The 22,414-nt window shown below is 38.2% G+C and overlaps 1 protein-coding gene across 7 annotated transcripts in view; it reads right to left on the bottom strand.

Annotated features, from left to right (window-relative positions):
- MEIS1 (Meis homeobox 1) overlaps window positions 1-22,414 on the bottom strand; it is a 140,503-nt gene that overhangs the window by 13,522 nt on the left and 104,567 nt on the right. For all 7 annotated transcript variants that reach the window (XM_023224054.2, XM_023224051.2, XM_023224056.2 and 4 more), the window contains one exon: window positions 12,410-12,486. In XM_023224054.2, coding sequence (XP_023079822.1) covers window positions 12,410-12,486 — 77 coding nt within the window. The remainder of the gene's footprint in view (window positions 1-12,409; window positions 12,487-22,414) is intronic.

The raw sequence follows: 22,414 nt of genomic DNA, 5'->3' as shown, positions 1-22,414 counted from the left end.
TTTTTTTTTTTTTTTTTTTTTGGAGACAGAGTCTCACTCTGTCTGGTCTGTTGCCCAGGCTGGAGTGTAGTGGTGTTATCACAGCTTAGCAACCTCCACCTCCCTGGCTCAAGTGATCCTCCCACATTAGCCTCCTGAGGACTACAGTGATGCACCACCGTGCCTGGCGAGTTTTTGTCGTTTTGTATTTTTTTGTAGAGATAAGGTTTCACTATATTGCCCAGGCTCATCTTGAACTCCTGAGCTCAAGCCATCCAACCTCCTCGGCCTCCCAAAGTGCCGGACGTGAGACACTGCACCCGGTCACCAAAATTCTCTTTAAAGCAGCTTGTGAAATGAATCAATCACTAGTTGACAATGATGATGCAAAGTAATAACAGAACTCATGTATTATTTTGGACTTAGGCACTAAAATAATTTTCAAATAATTCATCACTTGGTACGTATTACAGAAAATTTTCCTTGAAAGCAAATTTTGAAACGACTTCTTTATTCTAAAAAACAAAAAAAGTGATGGCAGGGAGCGGTGGCTCATGCCTATAATCCCAGCACTTTGGGAGGCCGAGGCAGGAGGATCATTTGAGCCTGGAGTATAAGATCACTGTGGGCAACATGGTAAAACCCTGTCTCTACAAAAAAAAAAAAAAAACAAGAATTATCTGGGCCTGGTGGTGCACACCTGTAGTCCCAGCTACCAGGGAAGCTGAAGCGGAAAGATTGCTTGAGTCAGGGAGGTGGAGGCTACAGTGAATCATGACCATCACGCCACTGCACTCTGGCCTGAGCAACAGAGTGAGACAGGGTTTATATTTACATTTAAATAAATATGAAATATTAACTTACATGTAACAGACAATTTGCCAAATTTGAGTTTGTATAACCTTATGGAGCTAGAAAAAAAAATCGTGGTTTAGAATATAGATTTACAATGATTATTAGCACAATGTAGAAGAAGATCTAGGATAATATAACAAAACTTCCTCTACCAATGAAAAAGCTAAAATAGGTATAATAATATCTTCAAAGAATAGAAGTGTCTTTCTTTAGTTTAATAGGTGAACCATTTTTCATTTAAATCCCAATTTTTCCATAGTCACAAAAAGTCAATAAAATTGAATTTAACAAAACATCCCTTACACATTACTGAATAAATGTATCTATTTAAAGCAAATTCTAGTTTTCTGCCAATCTCCATTATAAATAGGATAAGCAGATAATTTGTCAACTAAACTGGGACACGTTTGAGAGTGAAGAGGCACTGTTAATAATTACACTGGGCAATAGGCATAAACCATGAGCCCCCCAGGCAAGTGGGATGCATGGTCGCCTTAATGATCAAATATGCTTTATTTTCCAAAGAAAGTTTCCCCCAAATAATTTAAAACCCTGTTGTGTTAGAATGGTGACCAGCCGCCGTATACATCACGTTTTTCTGTTTATTTGTCTGTTTGTTTGTCTTTGAGAGAGTCTCTCTCTCTCTGTCACCCAGGCTGAAGTACAGAGTGGTTCAGTCTCAGCTCACTGCAACCTCTGCCTCCTGGGTTCAAGTGATTCTCCTGCCTCAGCCTCCCTAGTAGCGGAGATTATAGGCAGCCGCCAACACGCCCAGCTAATTTTTATATTTTTAGTAGAGACAGGGTTTCACCATGTTAGCCAGCCTGGTCTCGAACTCCTGACCTCAGGTGATCTGCCCACCTCAGCCTCCCAAAGTGCTGGGATTACAGGCATAAACCACTGTGCCTGGCCCTAATCAGGTATTAAAGAATCTTAGCTCCATATTGGAGTACCTTTGAGCTCCTTCCTTTCTCTAGATCTTGCCTGTAGTTGCCTCAGCTCTCCAAGTCTTCAGCAACCATAAACCTCTAGACCTGGAGTCTCTGCTCATGTCAAGAGAGGATATCTCAAAATTTAGCTTGATTTCTAGTTCCGTCTGGTTACAAAATTAGGCTACAGAATGGCACAATGAAGATGATTTGACTTGAATGGAGGCTTGCATCTATTCCTTGGAATGTTCACTGTGACTTCTGCTTTAATGAGTAAAGCTTGAAACCTAAGCTCTATGTAATAATATATGTCAATATGTCACCTGTAGATCTTGAAAATACAAATGGAAACACACTTAAAGGAAAACAATCTCTCAAATAAAGACAATAACATTAGCAAAATGACATCTTGGAATTTGTCAAATCTTTGAAAATGCTTATGGTCATCTAAGTCATTTGTGAACTTTTGTGAATTTTACTGGTGAGTTGCTGGATTTCAGTGTGACTTTTTTTTTTTTTTTTTTTTTTTTTTTGAGATGGAGTTTTGCTCTTGTTGCCCATGCTGGAGTGCAATGGTGCAATCTCGGCTCACAGCAACCTCTGCCTTATACGTTCAAGCGATTCTCCTGCCTCAGCCTCCTGAATAGCTGGGATTACAGGCGTGCACCCCCACTCCCAGCTAATTTTGTATTTCTAGTAGAGACGGGGTTTTTCCATGTTCATCAGGCTGGTCTCAAACTCCCGACCTCAGGTGATCTGCCTGCCTCGACCTCCCAAAGTGCTGGGATTACAGGCATGGGCCACCGCACCCAGCCAACTATCCTTTTCTTTGAACATCATTCATAATTATCACAGTCAAAACGCTACCCAGTGGCAGGGAAAGTCAGAGCAGTGAGTAGTGAGAAGAATATGAGAACAAAGTGGGAAAACTGCCACTCACTGGCTCTGAGATCTTAGCAGTGTTTAGCTGCTGAAATTGGGATGATCAAATGAAAAGTGCTTTGCAAATTATACAAACCTAAGACAGGTGTTGGTTGTGATACTGTCATTCTCAAAAATACATAATGGTACCAAAACTTGCATATGAATGCTTATAATGGCAAGAGATGAATATCAAATGCCCATCCACTGATAAATAGGTAAAAAAAAGATACCTTATATCCATACAATGGAACATTGCTCAGCCATGAAAGAGAATGAAGTACTGATAATACATGCTACAACATGGATGAACCTTGCAAACATTAGGCTTACTGAAAAAAGCCAGTCACAAAATACCACATATTCCATGATCACATTACTGAAATGTCTAGAACAGGCAAATATAGAGACAGAAAGTAGATTAGTGGTTGCCAGGAGTTGTTCAAGAGAGAGATGGAAGTATAAAGAGGGGTAATAGCTAAAGGGTACAAGGCTCCATTTTAAGGTGGTAAAAATGTTTTCAAATTTACTATGGGGATGGTTACACAACTCTGTGAACATACTAAAAATGATTGAATTAAATGGGTGAATTGTATGGTTTATGAATTATATCTCAATACAGCTGTTAAAAATAAGTACAATCTAGTGGATTGGAAGAAGCACTGGACTAGGAATCAGTCCTAGCCCTGCCTCTAATTAGCCCTGAGCCTCATCTGTCATATGATGCATAAATTCTCTCCCTCCAGGATTTTTACTCTATGGTTCTGTAGCACAGGCTTTCTAAAATTGTAATCCATGTTCCCTTTTGACACACCAAAAATCTTATATTGCTTTGTTATTTGCAATTTCAAAAGAAATAGCATGACTAAAACCAACATTTAATTTTCAATATGCTTTTGTAATACTATATTCACTCAAAATGATTGTGACATGCTTCTTACGCGCCCCCTCCCCACTCTCTGCACCCCCTCCCACCCCACCCCAAGTCCTGATGATAGAAATCTCTGCCATAACCTACTATACTTTCCTTTCTGTAAACAGTATTGTCAGGTGTCCAGCCGGGGGGCTGAGATCCTACATCTTTTTGTACATGTTCAATTCTTTCCAAAAGCTTTTACGACATCCCCCAACCCCCTCCCTGGCCCTTTCCAAGTATATCTGAACTGTGACCCAAACTAGGGAACAAATAAAGTCAACCATGGCAGATGTCCTAGTGATATAGGCCAACAAAACCCTTCAACCAGACAACAAACTTCAAGACTACTGGTTTGCATTTGATTGAGTTAGCATTCTAGAGTAAAAATACTGAAAACTTACATGCACATGTATGTGTGTGTGTGCGTGTGTATAATTATATGGTGCATTAACTTCCATCCATAGGCAACATAGTGTTTTTGGGGAAAAAAAAGTGACTTTATCAATATTAAGTCAGATCTCACCAAGGGCAGGACATTTATTTTTGAGCTAAGTTACATGAAACTCCAATCATCTCCCCCAGACCTAGAAGAGTTAATGTATTTGAAAAAGGAAATACTTTTTCCCTTCTTCAACCATAGGATCTAATCTTGTGAGGCATTGGTTAGTCAAGAGGGTAAAAAGGAAAAGAGACCTCTCAAAGATGTCGGAACAGATTAATATTTTTTGTTTATTTGTTATTGTTCAGGCATCAGGAGCATGATAGAGTTAATTATTTTCCATATTAAGGGGTCAGGCTAAGAGCATTGTAAACGTGGAAATAAAATAGACAGGAAAATATTGATGATTATGAGGGCATTAAACAGGACAGCCCTATATTTGCCAAAGTTACAGGCATCCACGTTGTTGGAGGGTTTTTGTTTTTGTTTTTGTCTTTTTAATGTCCTCTTTCCCCTTGAAAATCAAAACCGAAGCAGAACATAACTCTCGGCGTCTACAGAAAGCTCCTCGGCATTCACACACTGGAGCAATGCAGACCGGATCTGAGACCAACGTTTGCCCTCGGAAACACTTCCTTCCCCCGAGCCCCTGGCTCCACTCCATTTTTCAAGAAAACTGTTCTGTTCAACCAGGAGGCAACATTTGCCCCATTTTTTAATATTTCAGGCTGACTTTTTAACCACTCAAAAATGCTGTTTGTTTTCTGTAGGCACAGCCTGAAGCAAGATGATGATGTAAGTGAGAGGAGAGAAAGGGTCTCTCTGGGTACTGAGCTTCCGTGCTTAACGGTTAATCACCCAACACCAGCCTCAGCAACTGTTGACACAAAATAGGTGGAGATCAGGTCTGTGCAAGCAGAAAATACCAGAAAGGCAAACTATATGTAAACACACTTAAGACAGATTTGACAAGAATAGACCTAAACCTGACTTGCTAGGAAACTACTAATGTCTAAAGCTTCAGTGCCCCTCTTAGCCAAGTCTGTTTCCCCTTACAGAGCTTCCTTTGAGAAGATAAAGAGTAACATTTTAAAAACTAAAATACATTTACAGAAGACAGCTGAGACATTTGTCCCCTTGATTCACACCGTGAGTTTCAAATCTGCTCTTACATACAGGATTTATGTAATGTAATACAGTTCTTCCACATATACTTGGAGTGGAGCCAAATGAAGGGGGGGAGGGGGAGAGAGAGAGAGAGAGAGAATACATACACACAACCACAATTCAAAAAGTTATTTCTCCTGACCTATAAAACTCATGCAAAGAAGCAAATTGATAATGCTTAAACAGTCTTTTAATCTTATCTAACTGACACCTGACAACCCATTACTTATAGATTATTAATGCATCCACTAAAAAGTTTGTCATGTTCAAAATTACTGGAGAAAAAGATTGAATGCCTGAGGAAAAAACAAATTTTGCTGTACAATAACTTCAGAAATGTCGAGCCTATTATCTGTCATGCCCTTCATAGACTCATAGCACTCTGCTAAAAACAACTGATTTATCTTCATTATGAATCCTAAAACGACAGCACACATCTTCTTCATGTCTTGTGATAATGTTTAATTTTGTCTAGTTTTTATTTTACAGTGTTTGATTTGCTTATTTAGGATGAGGAAAAGTTACAACTACGACTTTTTAATTAATCTCTCTGTCTCTTTATCAAAGTGTTTTTCTTTCTTCCCCACTCCTAGGGTAAAGCTGGAATGAGAGTTTCAGAGCACGCACTTTACTTCTCTTTGATTCACATTATTATACAGTCTAGAATATTACAGCTAAAAGAGTTCTTTGAGTCCTGACTAATTAGTCCTACTTGTCCATTTGAAACCAGAAGAAACTATCACCTACATCCAAGGAGTAGGGATGAGGGATGAAATGTTTTGATTGCAGCGACCTGTCCCTGCATTTCCCCTTCCCATACTTGCCCTGTGTAAATTTGAAGTTGTCATGAGGCTTACACCTTAGCCACCTGTGGATAAGGCGTAGCCAAGCTCTTCCCCCTTGACCGTAGCCCCTCATCCCTATGCTCTCTCCAGGGAAATGGCAGTCAAGTCCTGCTCCTTCAGGCTGCCTGAGGCACAGCCTGTTGTTTGCATTTCTCTGACCAGATACTTTCAGACACACTGAAAACAAGAAGACTGGCTTAATTAGGATTTGCAACAAAAGTTGTGCTGACCTGCATACCATGTTCAAAGTCAACCACCATGCCACTGGTTTCATTGCCTTGAAATGAATCATAAATATTCAGATCATAAATATTGGGTCCCTGCTGGGTAAATCAAGTCTCCCAACTCACTCAGCTCTGAGCCTCACTTGAACCCCAACCCTACAGGGTCCTGACACATTTCCTCAGGTTGTACCAGCAAGATCGCAGCTTCCAGCTAGTGTCTTGTCCTGAGAAGCTCTGCAACTTCCTTTGAATGCTGGCTGGAGGAGAAACAGTGGTTACACAAAACCATATTTGGACTTTCAAATCCACCCTTCCTACATCCTAGACCTTCATTTCTTTTCTCACCTAGACTTAGGGCCCCATGGTGGAAGGGGCAGGGTTTTTCCAGCCAGCACAGTAGTTCAAAGTGTACCCTTTCATAAGAAGCTTTCATCTTTAACAGTATTAACGATGTGATTTTACTCAGTGGGGAAAAGCTCTGAGTAAACTTATGGTGTAAAACTTACAACAAAGTATATTTAACAGACTGCAGAGTCATTTTCAAAGAAGATTGTTTGTTGGAAATTTTTTAAATCTGCAGGAAAAAAAAAAAAGCAGCGTCTATGTTGAACTCTGAAGACTCTCTGACATGACAATACCTGAAGGTTTCTAAATTCACAGCTCTTTTCCCTGCAAGCTATTTGCTCAGCTTTCCTAATAATACCCTGCCTGCCTGGCGCCCCGCCAGCTCTGTCTCAGGCAATATGCAAGCTAAACATTTTTTGACTGATTTCAATATTTTCTTATGAGCAACTAGACAGTATTTTATCTAGTGAGTATTACTGATTGCTATAATCTAAGCCCAGAGTAAGCATCTGTAAAGGTAATATTAGAATTGACACTGAAGGTGAAAAGCATAGCAATTAACCGAGGCTTGAAGAACAACAACCCATTCTGAAATATTCTGGGGAGTTCTTCCATTTGTATTTCTCCTTCTTCTTTTTAATATACCGCACCTGTTACTCCATTGATCAGTTAGGAAGTCTACTTTAAATGTAGGTTACACTTCAATTCTCAAGGGAAAAAGTTAAACCACCTGCTTAATACAATTACTTTCTATGAGTGAAGCTGTTCCATCCCTAGGTGGTTCAGCCGCAACGAAAATCAGCAAACAGCCCGCACTTTAATTTTGTAGTTGAATAGCAAACAAGTGACCCAGAGCTGCTTGCATCGTGCACTGTTTTTTTCTTTTTTTACATCTGTTTTCCTTGTTTTTGTGTCATGCCTCTGTTTAGCTTTATTGACAAAACAATCTGTGTCTAATATTCAAACAACATCTGTAAAATGTATTATTAAATTATGTTGGAAGAAAAAGCAGAACAATTCTATGAAACCCTATGACCCCTATTGATTTTTAGATCACAGAAGTTGAAAGGATAATTTGTGAATGTTTTAACATTTACATCTAAACAGGTACCTATATTTATAGAATCTTTGATTATCTGTAAAAGTATTTGCTACATTATTACCATAACTCAGAAAGAAACTTGACCTTTAACAGTTGAATCTGTTTATTATAATAAAGGAGATCTTATTTTTAAAAAATAAGTTTACATTTTTACTTGCCAGTGGCATAAATCTCTAAGGATAACACACTTTTTTTCTCACTAGTAATAAATGGGAAGTGATGCCTGAATGCTTTGCAGCTTTGAAAGCAATAAATGAAGTAACTAGGAAAATCTGGTATGAGCACTAAATCTAAGAAATGTAGAGTACGATAGTTCTGAACAGTGTCATCTTGGCTGCTAGGATGCAACCTGGAATTTTATATACCCTCTTGATGGAGAATAATTTTTCTCTATATATAAATACTGTATTTCACATACACTATATATTTTGCACCTAAAACCCATATTGCCTTCTCAGAGCATAAAGGGATAATCATTTAATATCAGGCCTTAATGGGAAAGTGTTTGGATGAGGAGTAGTTAACAAAGAAACTGTAAAATGTATTCAATACACCCTAGGCCAAAACTCTGCTGAGGCAGGAGGTGACTGAGGCCTCCAGTAAGTACAACACAATCACAGGAGATAAGTTTTCATCACAGGGAATTCCCAGGTCTGCAACACTGGTGTGATCATGTATAAGGGAATTTTTATCTGACCATTCTACACTCACATTTTCAATATAAAAAAATTAAGTTGGTCTATTCAGGAGAAAATCAACCAAGTATTGACTGTGTGTGTGCGTGTGTTTTCTGTAAATTTCTACTTAAACACTTAAAGGTTTAAACAACCATCTAATCTCAAAATTTAAGATGATTCTACTTAAATTACTAAAACATTTAGCATATTGATAATGTTTGCACTGCTAATATAACACAAGTATTTGTTACAACCACAACAACAATAAAAAAGCAAAAAGGCAAAAGCCCCTGATGCTATTATTTATCATTTTTGGATACAATTATAATTGGGAGCAAGGAACCAAAGAAGGAAGAATACACAAATCTATGGTGCATATTATGTTTCAAAAACGATTACACTTTTAAATCTAAGTCTACCACAACATACTAGATTGAAGTATTTAGGCAACTAGTTATGGAGGTTGATTTTTTAAAAAACAAGCAGTTACATCAACTACTTAGATAATTTATGTAAAAATATTTTACTCAAATTATTTACATAATTGCCTCAATTCTCAAAAAATTTATTGGCATAGACTTAGCCTACAATGCCACATCTAATAAATTTCACATTCCATCCTAGGGCCCACATGCTGTAAGTACTGATGCCAACTGTTTTAAGATTCTTTCTCTCCATTTTTATTCTGACAATTGGATCAAAATAAGAGTTATAACAAGACTTTCTTTTGTCCAGATTTTCTCTTAATTAATCAAATCAGTCTTATTGTTTTACTTTTAAGTTCTCTCTTTTGCCTTCCTCCCCTCAAATCCCATGTGCTTTAGCCTTAGCCACCTGAGGCAGGTAGTATATATTACTGTGTCAATTAGAGAAATGTAAAATTAGTTCAGTGATGAAGTGAAAGAACCATTAAAATGTAGCAAACTTCTTGTCTATTTTTCAGTCAAAGCCTAACTTAAAACTGCATCAGCCAGGGTTTCTATGACACTCTAACAACTAGACATGAGTTTATATTTTTCGCTTACATATTATATATTTTGATACATTATGTTGCTGCCAATAATTATGACTGATCTACACTCAACCTGCCCTTCAGCATTTTATTGAATTGCATTTCAACAGTGACTCATAGTTCATACAAAAATGTACATGTGTGTTAACAAGTTTTAAGAAATCCAAGAAGGAAGACACAGATGTTTAACTAAGTGAAAGGGAAATGCAGAAATACTAATGATGACATTTTCAAAACTATTACTTTTAGTAGAAAATAACTTTCCTGCTATGTACTGATACTCAGTATAGATAAGATAAAAAACATTTTTTATAAAAATGTTTATAAGCTGGGTGCAGTAGCTCACGCCTGTAACCCCAGCACTTTGGAAGGCTAAAGTGGGTGGAACTCTTGAGCCCCAGAATTAGAGACCAGCCTGGGCAACATAGCAAAACCCCTGCCTATACAAAAGAAAAAAAAATTAACCGGGCATGGTGGCATATGCCTGTATTCCCGGCTACTGGGGAGATTGAGTCAGGAGGATCACTTGAGCTAGGAGTTGGAGGTTGCAGTGAGCCACGTTCACGCCACTGCACTCCAGCCCAGGCAACACAGCAGGATTCAGTCTCAAAACAAAACAAACAGGAAGAGGTTTCCAAAAAATTAATAAACCATTAAAAATTCAAATCAAACATGGTATTGTCATTATTTGTCAAAATGAAGAAAAAACGATCTCTCTTACAACTTTTGGTTACTTGAGGGACATTTTCTACAGCAAACAAAGTTGTTAAATGTTGAAACAATTGCAAAATGCAAAGCACTGAGGTGCAAGAAAAGCTACTTCTAACTCCATATATATACAAGTAGAGAGAACCCACACACTGCACAAAATGACAGTTAAGCACAGAATTGTGTTTTTGTCCCAAATAACTAAGTAAAAGCTATTTTTAAGTTATTTACCTGTGCAGAATTGAATAGCAGTGTCAAATTTAGGGTAAAGTCTGCATATAATTTAAAATTATTTTAGAGTGTGAATTAAAACTTTTTAAACATCCTTTCTCTCCCTTCTGGTTACAAAACTGAGAAAGTCGAATTATGATCATTGATTAGGAAGATCGCTCTCTGGCAGAGATTGTGTATAGAATCTAGAAAACGGTGTGTGTATATATATATATATATATATATATTGCTTGAAGTCACAAGAATGCCTTCCTCTTCCTGCATTCACAGGAAATATCCCATAATAAGGCTGTCCACCCATAGTAAGCAGCTTGTATTGGGATTTGTTCTCCGGTAACTGTGTTTATGAGTGGAGTTTGCTAGCAACCCTGCAGAGGAAGAGAAATGGCTCACAGGATAGATCCCCTGAATGATAGCACTTTTCATTTCTTAACTAGAGAGTTTATCCTGCTACTCCTTTGCCTGCAAAAGGAACACTTCCCAGGGAAACGTGGACATTTGTGCAGCCTCCATTGTATTAAGTTTTAAAATACAGATATATGAATTTAGATGTGTGCGCAAAATTGATGGTCTCCCCTGTAATGTCGTCCAGAACCATTTGAAAGTTCCAATATGTAGTATTAAGAGCCTTGAAAATTAAGACACAGTAGCAGGTAGAAATAGGTAAACAAAAAACCTCAGCAGCCACACAACTCCTAGTAACACATTTAGATGTAGTATGCCTTTGCTTGGTTTACCATCCACTGATGAAAAGGGCTGCAAAAATTGATCTCTCAAGGCTGCAGTAAGGTCATAGAAATTGATAACCCTTACAAGCAATGCTTATGTGAGTCGGTCTGTGTCTTGCAGATAGTGCACTTTGTAAATTAATCCTCCAAAGGCAAATATATTGTAAGTAGCTTGTTATCTCTAAAATACTAAATTGAAGAATACATGGGATTATATTGACAGAAATTACATTTTCTGTAATGGGGTTTAATATATCTGAAATCTCTCCCAAAGGCTCCCAGGCTCTCTAACAGAGAAGGGTCTGTTAATGTAGGTGCTATAGACATCAAGAACAAATTTATTCACCAAAATGGATTAGGCCATGTAATCAGAGATTCTGTAATATTAATCTTTGACACTTATTGAATAGAAAGAAATACTTCTCTCTGCAAACGGGCATTCCTAGTTCTCCCCTTCCCCAGCCCAGGCTTTGGGCCTTTTCTGGATTTTACTTCAAAGAGGATAAGGTTTCCCCATCATAAACACTAATCTAAAAATATTAGGACAATTAATTAGATACACTTACTTTTGGAGGCTATTGGATTTCGATACCCTTCAAATATGACACTAGACCTGGGTGATTATATGAAACCTGGCTTTCAGCACATTCACAAACGGTAATAAATCATACTTTCTCAAAGTCTCATTGCCACACTGCTGTACACTGAGTCAGAATATTGTTGGCTGGCACTTTGTACATAATCTCAGCTTTGCCCCAAATCAGGAATTTACACTTTGTTTAGAAACAGTATTGCACAGTCCTGAGATGCCTCAGGTTTGAAATAGCCTCAAAGAGAAACATAAATAATTTCTTCCTTTCAGTATTCCGGAGATAACAGTAAAGGAGAGACTATCCTTGAATGCATAGCCCTAACAAAATCTGACTGAATTTAGTTATTCAATGAATTTAAACCTGACTGATATGTGATGGTGGATTTTCTTGTTTTGTAGAAAGTAGGATGATACGACTCTATCGATTACCCTGAAGGAGGGGAAAAAAGCCGTAGAGAGAGATACATTGACAGAGCCATAGTGAATATGAATTACACACATACTTATACTATGCATAAAATTGTCAACTTATAAAGGAGATAGAAGGCAATACAATGTTTTATTTCCCATACTAGCAAATGTTCTCACATATCAGTCAACAGTTTGTTTTCACTTTTGGATCAACAAGCCACCAGGGAGAGCAGTGGCAACTGGGTGTGTCTTCTTAATGCAAAACATGAGCTGCAGGTTGCCAGAGGGGGAAACAGATTGTGTGTAAACACAAAGCCAAATTACTTACCAATTGTTCACTTGAAGGATGGTGAGTCCTGTGTCTTGTGCCAACTGCTTTTTCTGTTCTTCAGAAGGGTACGGGTGCTGAAAAAGAATTAAAAAGATATGCGTGCATCAGGCAATATTTAGGCCATTTTGTCAATAGCCTAAGTGTCTCATGAAGTTTATAATTAAAGGTAAAAATGCTGAGGTGTGTCAGTCTTATTAATGGAATACTACATCATCTAATTAATGGCAGTAAAAGACAAGCCAATTACAAAGATTAGTGAAGTGTATAAATAGCTACTTAGGATACTTGCAGAACCTTGATACTGAGTTTATCCTTTAACAGGTTTATTTGTTGCAAACAGAAAGTTTAGTATGATCTTCACTGTATTTTATGGGATTAAAATAAGGACAAGCCATTCGTTATCATCTAAAAGTAAACTGCCCTGATTTAATATATTCATTGAACCATAAATTTCTAAAGTTGACCCATGTGGACCAACAATCTCAGCTGAGGTCCCCATAGTGACATTCTCCCTCTAAAACACCATATTGCCAGATGCAAATTTCAAAACTAAAGTGGGTGTTATTAAACACACACACACACACACACACACTATTCATTTTAAGTCTTCAGCAAAAAAAAAAGAAAAAGAAAAAGAAAATTTGCCAATGTTGGTTTCCATATCTGAATGTCAACACATGCTGAGATTCTGAACACAGGCCAATATAAGGTCAAAGACCAGCATATTATGCATGCTAAGAACAAGCCCAGCTATGTTCCTCAAGAGTCAGAGTAGATAAAAGTATTATAGGATTAGATAATAAAGTGAAATTCATACCTTCCTGTAAGAACGTTTGGAATTCTACTGAAATTAGTTTTGGCACAAATGCTTTCTGTTCACTAATCAAAGACATCTAAATTTGAAATACATATTTCTAAAGCTTAGGGGAGGAGCTGAGGATGTGGTTTCCATCTATAGAGACATTAGCTTGCTTGAAACACCACATCTCAATAAATTATCCCAAGATAAAATTCTTCTGAGAGTCAACCCTCTATCGAATGGAAACCCTCATATGAATGGAAAAGGGCACCCCCAATCCTTAATTTAACTATCTGTGCCATTGAAACTAAATTCTGGTCTATTGAATGCTAATTAACGTAGCTTTTAATTTAATTAATAATGTCTGATTAGATGCTAAAAAGGCTTGTTAATGACCACGTCAGTACTCTTATATGTAAGTTTAAATATGCTCTATACACAGGGGATTTGTTTGTGAACAGCAGAGAGATCACAATTTTTCCCATAAGCATTGTCTATGATTGTCACTTAATCAATAAATACACAATTAGAATAAGGCTTTGCTTTCATGGAATATAGTGCCTTTCTCTAAAGAGCTCCAAGTATATTACAGACAGGATGGTAATTAATCCCCATTATATCCCTTTGAGTAACATAAATGGAATCTATCATCCATTCTGTTTTACAGGTGAGGAAACTGGCCAGGGGAAGAGATGGCCAGAGGCAGACATAAGTCAGTGATATTTCCTGCTTCCCTTCCAGTGCCTAAGCCTCACCATGACCAAAGGATGTAGCAGATGCCTTTCATAATCCTCAGTCATGTCTCCTGTGAAATAACCTTCAGACTGGTTACCATGGCCTGCAAGGCCTGCCACCATCCAGGCCTGCCCACCTCTCAGATTTTGACACCTTCTTCTCACCCACTTCCTACTCCTCTACGCAGCCACACCATCCTTCTTTCTGTTTTCCTAACACCATCAGCTTTTCCCATCACTCGGGTTCTTATTCCAATGTCACTTTCAGCTCTCAGCTCAAATGTTCAGCTTTACCCTCCCCACCGCCCAGCACCCCGCCTTATCATGCTCACATTCATCTTTTTCTTATTTCCCTAATAGCAAGCATCTCTCTCTGAAGCACCCGGTTTAATTATTTATTTCCTTGTTGGTGTGTCTTTTCCCATTCATCTACCAATGCTACTAAACCCATTGCCTTGCTTTCTCTCTATCCTTGCTCAAAGTCCAAACTGGGACATAACAGAAAATCACTAAATATTTGTGGAACAAAGGAATGGCTGTACCATGCCATGAAAGACACTCTCCACTCAGAAGCAACATCAAAACGTATCATAAAGCAGAAGCAATTCAATTTAAGATCCATGACACTACTTTTGTTGCTTCATTCACAAAAGTGATGTCGATCCACTTTCTTCAAGTACAGGTATATAAACCTCATAATAGGCTAAGATCATGAGTGACATTGGTGTTACTCAACAGAATGCCAGCCATTGCAACCAAAGTCTCACAACTGGCTACTGAGCTCGAAGCAATCCATTACCCTAAGGTTTAAAACATAACTCCCACTGTACAAAGGTTTGGCACACAGTACAAACCAAATGAATTTCTTATCCCACGGATAGAATGCTGAATTATAGCTTGATATGCAGTAGTTCTATGCCTATACTAGTTGAAGAATTGTACATAATATAAGTGACTCTATCAGACTGTATAAATGATGCTGCCACTCATTAACTATGGGACTTTGAACTACAGACAACTTTTCTTATCCTCAATTTTGTCATCCAGAGTTCTAAGATCTATTGAGGTTAAAGATTACCCAGGCTAGCAGTTCTTACAGTATTGCAATGCCAGAAGACAAGCTCAATTTTGAAATATGCAAATATTAGCATCCCACCATTGGCACTATGTGCCATATAAAGTTGTACACTGAAGTACACAAGCAACTTCCAATCTATAACATTTTCTGTAAAATATATTTGCTGACAGTTGTCCAGGTCTTACAGAAATCACTTTCAGGGATTTTTAATAGAATTAATAAATATGTCAACAGTCCCTCTTTAGTATAGCCAGATGACAAAACTTTTTACCCTGTCTTCTTAGTTGTGTCTTAATATTGTGACCAGAACTGGATAAAACTTATTATTTATACCATTTATCTTTAGTTACTTTGAAAATTATCACAGTAATTTATTTTCCTGTATTTTCAAGAGTACTTTTGCATGCCTGTTTGTGAGCAAGTTTTATAAACATTCTTACAAAGCAAATGGAATTCACATTTTATTTATGCAAGTGGTGTCAGAAAAATTCTCTTTGAATCACTACCATTACCTGGATTACTAAAGCTTCAAAGGGTAGTAATATGGCTCTCAAAATTTCAGTGCAAATTTCGGTTGTTTCTTCAAATCATGTAGTTTCTGATTTTATAATTTAAATATCATGAAATTAGAAAGTTCTACCCTTTTATTCCTCTGTCACTTTTCATGTGATCTGATTTTAAGTAATTGGAACAAACTGCATCTAATTTCGTGCAGCATAATTCCTAGGCAGCCTCAAGCTATGGAGGCACAGCACTCTGTCTCCACTAAGAAATTCTCAGTTGTTCGGGATATAAATATTTTTTTAATAGAAATGAATGAGATTGGACAAATTAAATGTCACAATAATCTGGCCATTGTTAAGAGGAGAAAAAGGTATCAACAAAATTCCTAAACCCTTGTCTATGGTAGGTCAACTGAATGTTTTTCTTTTTCTCATAGTTCTTGGCCTTAGTGTCCCACAAACTTTCAATTCCCTGAAAAAAGTCTATAATTGCTAGAATCACACGAAAGCCGTGACTTCATGTAGCTAATCCTTGGCCAGCCAAAAATTCACAAAGAAGTAGGCTTTTAAACTGAAACCCAATACATTTCAATATCTTAAATCCTATGTATCTTTACTAAATAAGCTTTTTGTGGACAGTATGAGTTATTCTTTCGTACACTTAAAAAAAAAAAAGACTTGACAAAAACTCAGCATGCCACAGGCATGGCTGCTGAAAAAAACATTCAAAGCCCTGTTGCCTTCTACCCACAGGGCTAGTGAGGCCATGCAATGAGCAAAGGCAGACATCATTTTGCAAAAGAGATAAACAGTAATCTCTGAGAAGTGCCATTTTTAGGGAGAAAATGGGAAATTCATTCCAAACATTTGCAACTAAAGGTCTATGTCACTCCTTGCCATTCTCCCGAACACCTTTGCTGTTATTGCATCTCAAGGACACAGTTTAAGAAAGATCAGTAGGCTCTTGTGAAGGAAAGACGGAGGGCACTTCCCAGATACACCAATCAACCTAATCACTTCGGGATATCAAAGCAAATTTGACCACAGTCCCATGGACAGTGAGGGAGACCTCGCCTTTGTTGTGTACATTAGCCTTATACTATTATCTCTTAAAAGCTTAATTATTTGCAAACAATTGATCAAGATGGGAATTTGAGAAAGGATATGCAAGGGCCACTGGGAGAACTGCAACACATTAAGAGAGCAAACAAAATTACCTTTAGATCTTACAATAAGAATTAACGATTGAGAGGGGAGAGCTAGGCAATGCAGTAGCTGCAAGGGTTCTTTCTGGAGTGTTTCCCATTTGATCTGCATTAACACCTCAGGAATGAGTGAAAGCCATAAAACAGTGATTATGTATGGGTAAAGCTGGCCCCTCCCTTCCAGCATTAAACCTGCACACGTGTATTACTCTGGTTTGGCTGCAGAGAGAAGAGATGCTGACCTCAAAGGGAAACTAAGTGGCTTGTGGACAGTGGAACCCCAGCTAAAGGGAATAACTCATGAAATGATCATCCTTATTTCAGTTGTCAACACCTTGACTTCTCCTTTCTAGCATAAATCTCTTGCTGAAATATAAACTGCTTGCCACTCTTCATGTGTTTCTGGATCTTGCAGTGACTTCCAATAATGAACCAGTATACAGTGATTGCTTAATGACCCAATCAAAGAATAAAATGATCCCTAGGGTAGGATCCTGTAAAAAAGAAACAGTTAAAGGATGTCTGAGAAAAATCTAAAAATAGCTTATGTAAAAGTTAAGTCTGAGCTGTCATTTTACCAGACTCAAACGCTAGAAAGTGACAGAAAATGGCGACTTTCTCAAGAAAGTTATGTCTGCACAATTCCAGTGTTATTTCTTGAGACTGGGACTGGAAGGGGGTTTTAAGTTGGTTATCTGGTATTTACAAGTTTATAATACATTGAGAGAAAGTGTGTTTATTGAAACAATCAAGCAGAGTATTTAGGATGAGCATCAATGGGGAAGAGAGAGACTCTGTAGAATGCAGTTAGAATATATCCAGCCTTACGTCTTAACAATATCTTTGAACAAATGTACTTCTTTCATCAAAATTTCCACCCTTGGCTACAAATGTGGATGCCAAGAGAGTGATGAAGTTTATCTTATCTACCCTGGTAACCAAGTTTCAATAACATCCCCTCCCTCACCATCTTGGCCACTCTAACAGCACATTGTAATGGCAGCAGAAAATTTGAAAATAATCCTGTACAGAGGTTGCCAGTGAGATAATGGAAGGCTACACTGCCCCTTCTCAAGCCTCTGATTAGTAATTTCTTGTGACACAGAACTGCCTCTATACCGAAACTGCAAAACGGCTATAACAAAGCAATAGAGGTAGAAGCAATTTTCAAGCAAAATGTTACATGCTATACTTTAAAAGGTATGGGAATAGGTACCAGAGGAGCTGATCTAACAGGAGGAATTATGGCAACTGTCCAATATAAGCCTTATCAAGTCAATGTTCTGTTGCTTGGCTGAGTATGTTGGAAGAACAATTTCGGAACTTCTTTTATCCTTTTTCCTCCAGCCCTTTGCCTCCTCCACAGCTAAGTTTAATGCATTAATATAAGTTGACCTTGAGCTAAACTCTGGTATGTGATGGGGAGATACTCCCTTTAAAGACAAAAAAAATCTACCATATGGTTTTTAACTATTAGATCTCTGTGCTCTTTTAAAACTTCTACTGAGTTTTTGTCACTAAGGGAATACTGTGGATCTAAATGAAAATAACCAGCTATATAGTTGACTTCTAAGAGACTAAGCAGAAAGTTGTTAACCAAATGTATTTATATTTGTTTAACATAATGGTTTTTTGCCTATAAAAACTTATCCCACTTTAAATAAACTTGCAGCCATTTTCCCCTTATGCATTGACTGTGAATAACTTACCCTGTGACAATTACATTGATCTAGGATACTTTTTTCCTTTAAAAAAAATCCATAATGCTTCCCTATTGTCTTTCAGCTTTATGAATTAGTTTTACTGTTTCAGTGAATGCTTTTTTGTCTTCTGACTGCACATTATCAAAGAGACACTTTGTGCCTCCTATTTGCATTACAAAAGCAGTGCACCGTGCAGTCGCAGAACATAGCCTGAATGCATAGCAGTTGAGTCCTGCATCCTCGCACATGCTGGAATCAAAAGAAGGAAGGGTGGTGTTGGGACTGGCTAAGAAGCCAGAAACGTTTGGAGCATCATCAGTAGAGTCATAGGATTTCCACCTGCTTTCTTCATTCTCCACCAACACTCCTAGATTGCCTAGTTGCTCAGACTAAATGGGCTCCATTTTTTGTTTAGCATTTATTTTTCTGGGGCCCAGTCGAGTCGTTCTGCGGACAATCTCTCTGATTTCTGTATATCCAACAGCAGTTAAAAAAAAAAGTTGCCAGTGGAGGTGTCAGGTAGGAATCTATAAACGTGACCTCAGCACATGAAAATGACATAGGTGTGGAAGGAAAAGTAGAACACTGGATAATGTTTCATAACAATCTTTGTTTTTTGTACTAATGAGACTATATTTATAATACACAGTAGTAAGAACATTGTTTTATAGTCAATTATAAGAGGCCAATACTAAAATGCCCTGCCTGCCTCACTTATCTGATCTTTTAATTTCTTCTAAATATCAATTAAATAGAAAACAAAAACACTAAACAAAGAAGACAGATACTTATATTAAGGAACTGCATAGTCTTTTGCATTTGGAATTTTTTAAAAGTTGCTTACAAATTTATAAAATAACAATGTTTTAGATATATTCTTCGTTAGCTACACGTTACAGAAATATTTAAAAGCATATACATTTAAGACATACAATTTAGACTCCAAATTAGTGATTACTTATATCCTCTTCCTAAATGGATTAACATTCATGAAGGATGCTAAAATTATGTTGAACAACTATTAATGAATCCTCTGAATATTGATTCTCTCAGTAGAAGACCATGCTTATAAAAGGAAATACAAAAATGGCCATTAAGAAAAACAGGGCCGGCCGGGCGCGGTGGCTCAAGCCTGTAATCCCAGCACTTTGGGAGGCCGAGACGGGCGGATCACGAGGTCAGGAGTTCGAGACCATCCTGGTCTACACAGTGAAACCCCGTCTCTACTAAAAAATACAAAAAGCTAGCCGGGCGAGGTGGCCGGCGCCTGTAGTCCCAGCTCCTTGGGAGGCTGAGGCAGGAGAATGGCGTGAACCCGGGAGGCGGAGCTTGCAGTGAGCTGAGATCCGGCCACTGCACTCCAGCCGGGGCGACAGAGCGAGACTCTGTCTCGAAAAAAAAAAAAAAAAGAAAGAAAAACAGGGCCAGGTGCAGTGGCTCACACCTATAATCCCAGCACTTTGGGAGGCCAAGGTGGGTGAATCACTTGAGGTCAGGACTTGGCCAACATGAGGAAACCCCATCTCTACTAAAAGTACAAAAATTAGCCAGGCGTGATGGCAGGTGTCTCTAATCCCATCTACTCAGGAGGCTGAGGCAGGAGAATCACTTGAACCCAGGAGGTGGGGGTTGCAGTGAGCCAAGATCACACCATTGCCCTCCAGCCTGTGCAACAGACGTCTCAAAAAAAAAAAAAAAAAAAAAAAAAAAAAAAAAAAACACAGGACAGGAGGCCCATGGGAGTAGATAAGGGAGAAAACTCATGCTTCACTTTCAAGTGTCACTTTTGAATCATTTTAAATAACAGCTCATTCGAACTCATTATTTATCAGTACAACAAATGCATTGCAGGCATTATTTCATGTACTCTTGGTGAACCCCCTGAGTAAAGGCTGTGCTTAGCTCCTTTTCACAGATGAAGAAGCTGAGGGTTGACCAGGTCAAAAACACGCCAAGGGCTCACAGTTACTTAGTGCTGGTGCCAGGTCTGTCCTACCCTGAGTTTCTCCACTTGGCTACACTCCCAGTACTGCTTGTTTCTTATTTCTCCATTCCCTTTTTTAACCAAAAATTTATTATAAGGGAGCATGAACAAAGTTATTAATCACGGTGAACAGAGAGGAAAGAGTTGCCATTTCCCTGCCCCTCCACTCCTACCTGAATATCCACTGCTTCTGCCTGGGAGGCAGGCAGAAGGGGAGGGGAGGGGGCTGTCAGGGAAAGTTAGTTCATCAGAACCTTGGCCCATGTTCTCCTTCCAGCATCCAGCCAAAGGAACTTTATTAATAGTAGCTTAGCAGTATTAATAAGAGTGGAAGAAGGAGTAATCGTAACATATATCAGGAAGTGAGAATGTGCCAGGCGCTGTTCCAGATCCTTCACTTGTATGACTCCTCACAAAAGCCTTCCGAGGTAGTTAACAGCCGCTAGACCCATTTGATAGATGAGGAGACTTGAGCACAGAAAGGACAACCGACATTCTCAAGTTCACACAGCTGGTAAGTAGCAGAGCTGGAATTTGAAACTTGGTGATAACATACAAGTTGAGAAAATTCACTTCCAAATGATTTTGTCTTTTATATAATAGGTGAAGAAATCCCACTGACTCCTGATGAATTAATCATGAATATATATGACGATTATTACTTGTTACATGAAAAAAAAAAAACGACTATCTTAATGTATGTGTGTGTGTACCTTTTATTTCTACAACTCAGTTCTGCTAATGGAAGGAATAGTCAATCTTGCTGTAAGTCAGAAAACTCAGTGGAAACTCACATGCACATCACTTTATTAATGCTTGTAGCATTGCTTATGAATACAGGAATGATAGTAGATTATATACAAGAACACTTTTGGCCAGGCACGGTGGCCCAGAACTGTAATTCCAGCACTTTGGGAGGCTGAGGCAGGTGGATCATAAGGTCAGGAGATCAAGACAATCCTGGCTAACACAGTGAAACCCCGTCTCCACTAAAAATACAAAAAATTAGCTGGGCATGGTGGCATATGCCTGTAGTCCCAGCTACTTGGGAGGCTGAGGCAGGAGAATCGCTTGAACCCAGGAGGTGGAGGTTGCAGTGAACCGAGATCGCGCCACTGCGCTCCAGCCGGGGTGACAGAGCGAGACTCCATAAAAAACAAACAAACAAACAAACAAAAACTCTTTTAAGGATCATAGAATCAAATGCCTACTATTTCCTCTAACCACACTACAAAATGCCTTCAATTGTCTGCTTTGAAACAAATTGGGGTTGGAAACAAATTGGGGTGTGTGTTTCGCCAATTACTTTTGTTTATTATGTGATTCTTAATCAAATATGAGTTAAATGACATTCAAAATCATTTCATTTTAGTAGACTACTAATAAAAACACATGAATGCTATTCCCAGTCATGATGCAGCTACCAGTTCTGTGCCTAATAAATATTTGTGTGAATGAATGTTATTAAAGTTAGAGATGACTAAAATTCCTCAACGTGCATTTGTGTGTAGATGACTTCAGATAAACACAAAACTAGCAGCTCCATTTCAACAATTATTCATCCTTCTCACTTAGTTCAACAAATCCCAAAACAGTAGTGTGCCTAGTCCAGATTTTGCTCACTTTATTTACCTGGCATTTATGTAATGTTTACTGTATGTCAGGCAGCATTCTCAGTGCTTTAGGCATTTACTCATTTAATCCTTAAAACAAGTCTCTGAGATAAGTACTCTTACTTTTATTTTACAGAGGACACTGAGGCTCAGAATCTAATTTACTCGCAAGTAAAACAGAGCTGGGATTTGACTGTAAGTAGTCAATTGCACAGTCTATACTTTTAATTACTGTTATTTTGCTTTTCTTTCTTAGCATCAATTTATAATTTCCCCCAAAGTTTCTCCCAAATTCACTCCATGTTGTTCTTGGGTTTGTTTGTGACAAAATTCCCTTCCTACTCTCTAACTTGAATGTAACAAAATTCAAGTTCTGTATCTTT

The sequence above is a fragment of the Piliocolobus tephrosceles genome, chromosome 15 (assembly GCF_002776525.5).
Source record: "Piliocolobus tephrosceles isolate RC106 chromosome 15, ASM277652v3, whole genome shotgun sequence".
Classification (NCBI taxonomy): Eukaryota; Metazoa; Chordata; class Mammalia; order Primates; family Cercopithecidae; genus Piliocolobus; species Piliocolobus tephrosceles.
The sequence above is the reverse complement of the archived record's forward strand: the minus strand, read 5'-3'. Positions and strand labels throughout refer to the sequence as shown.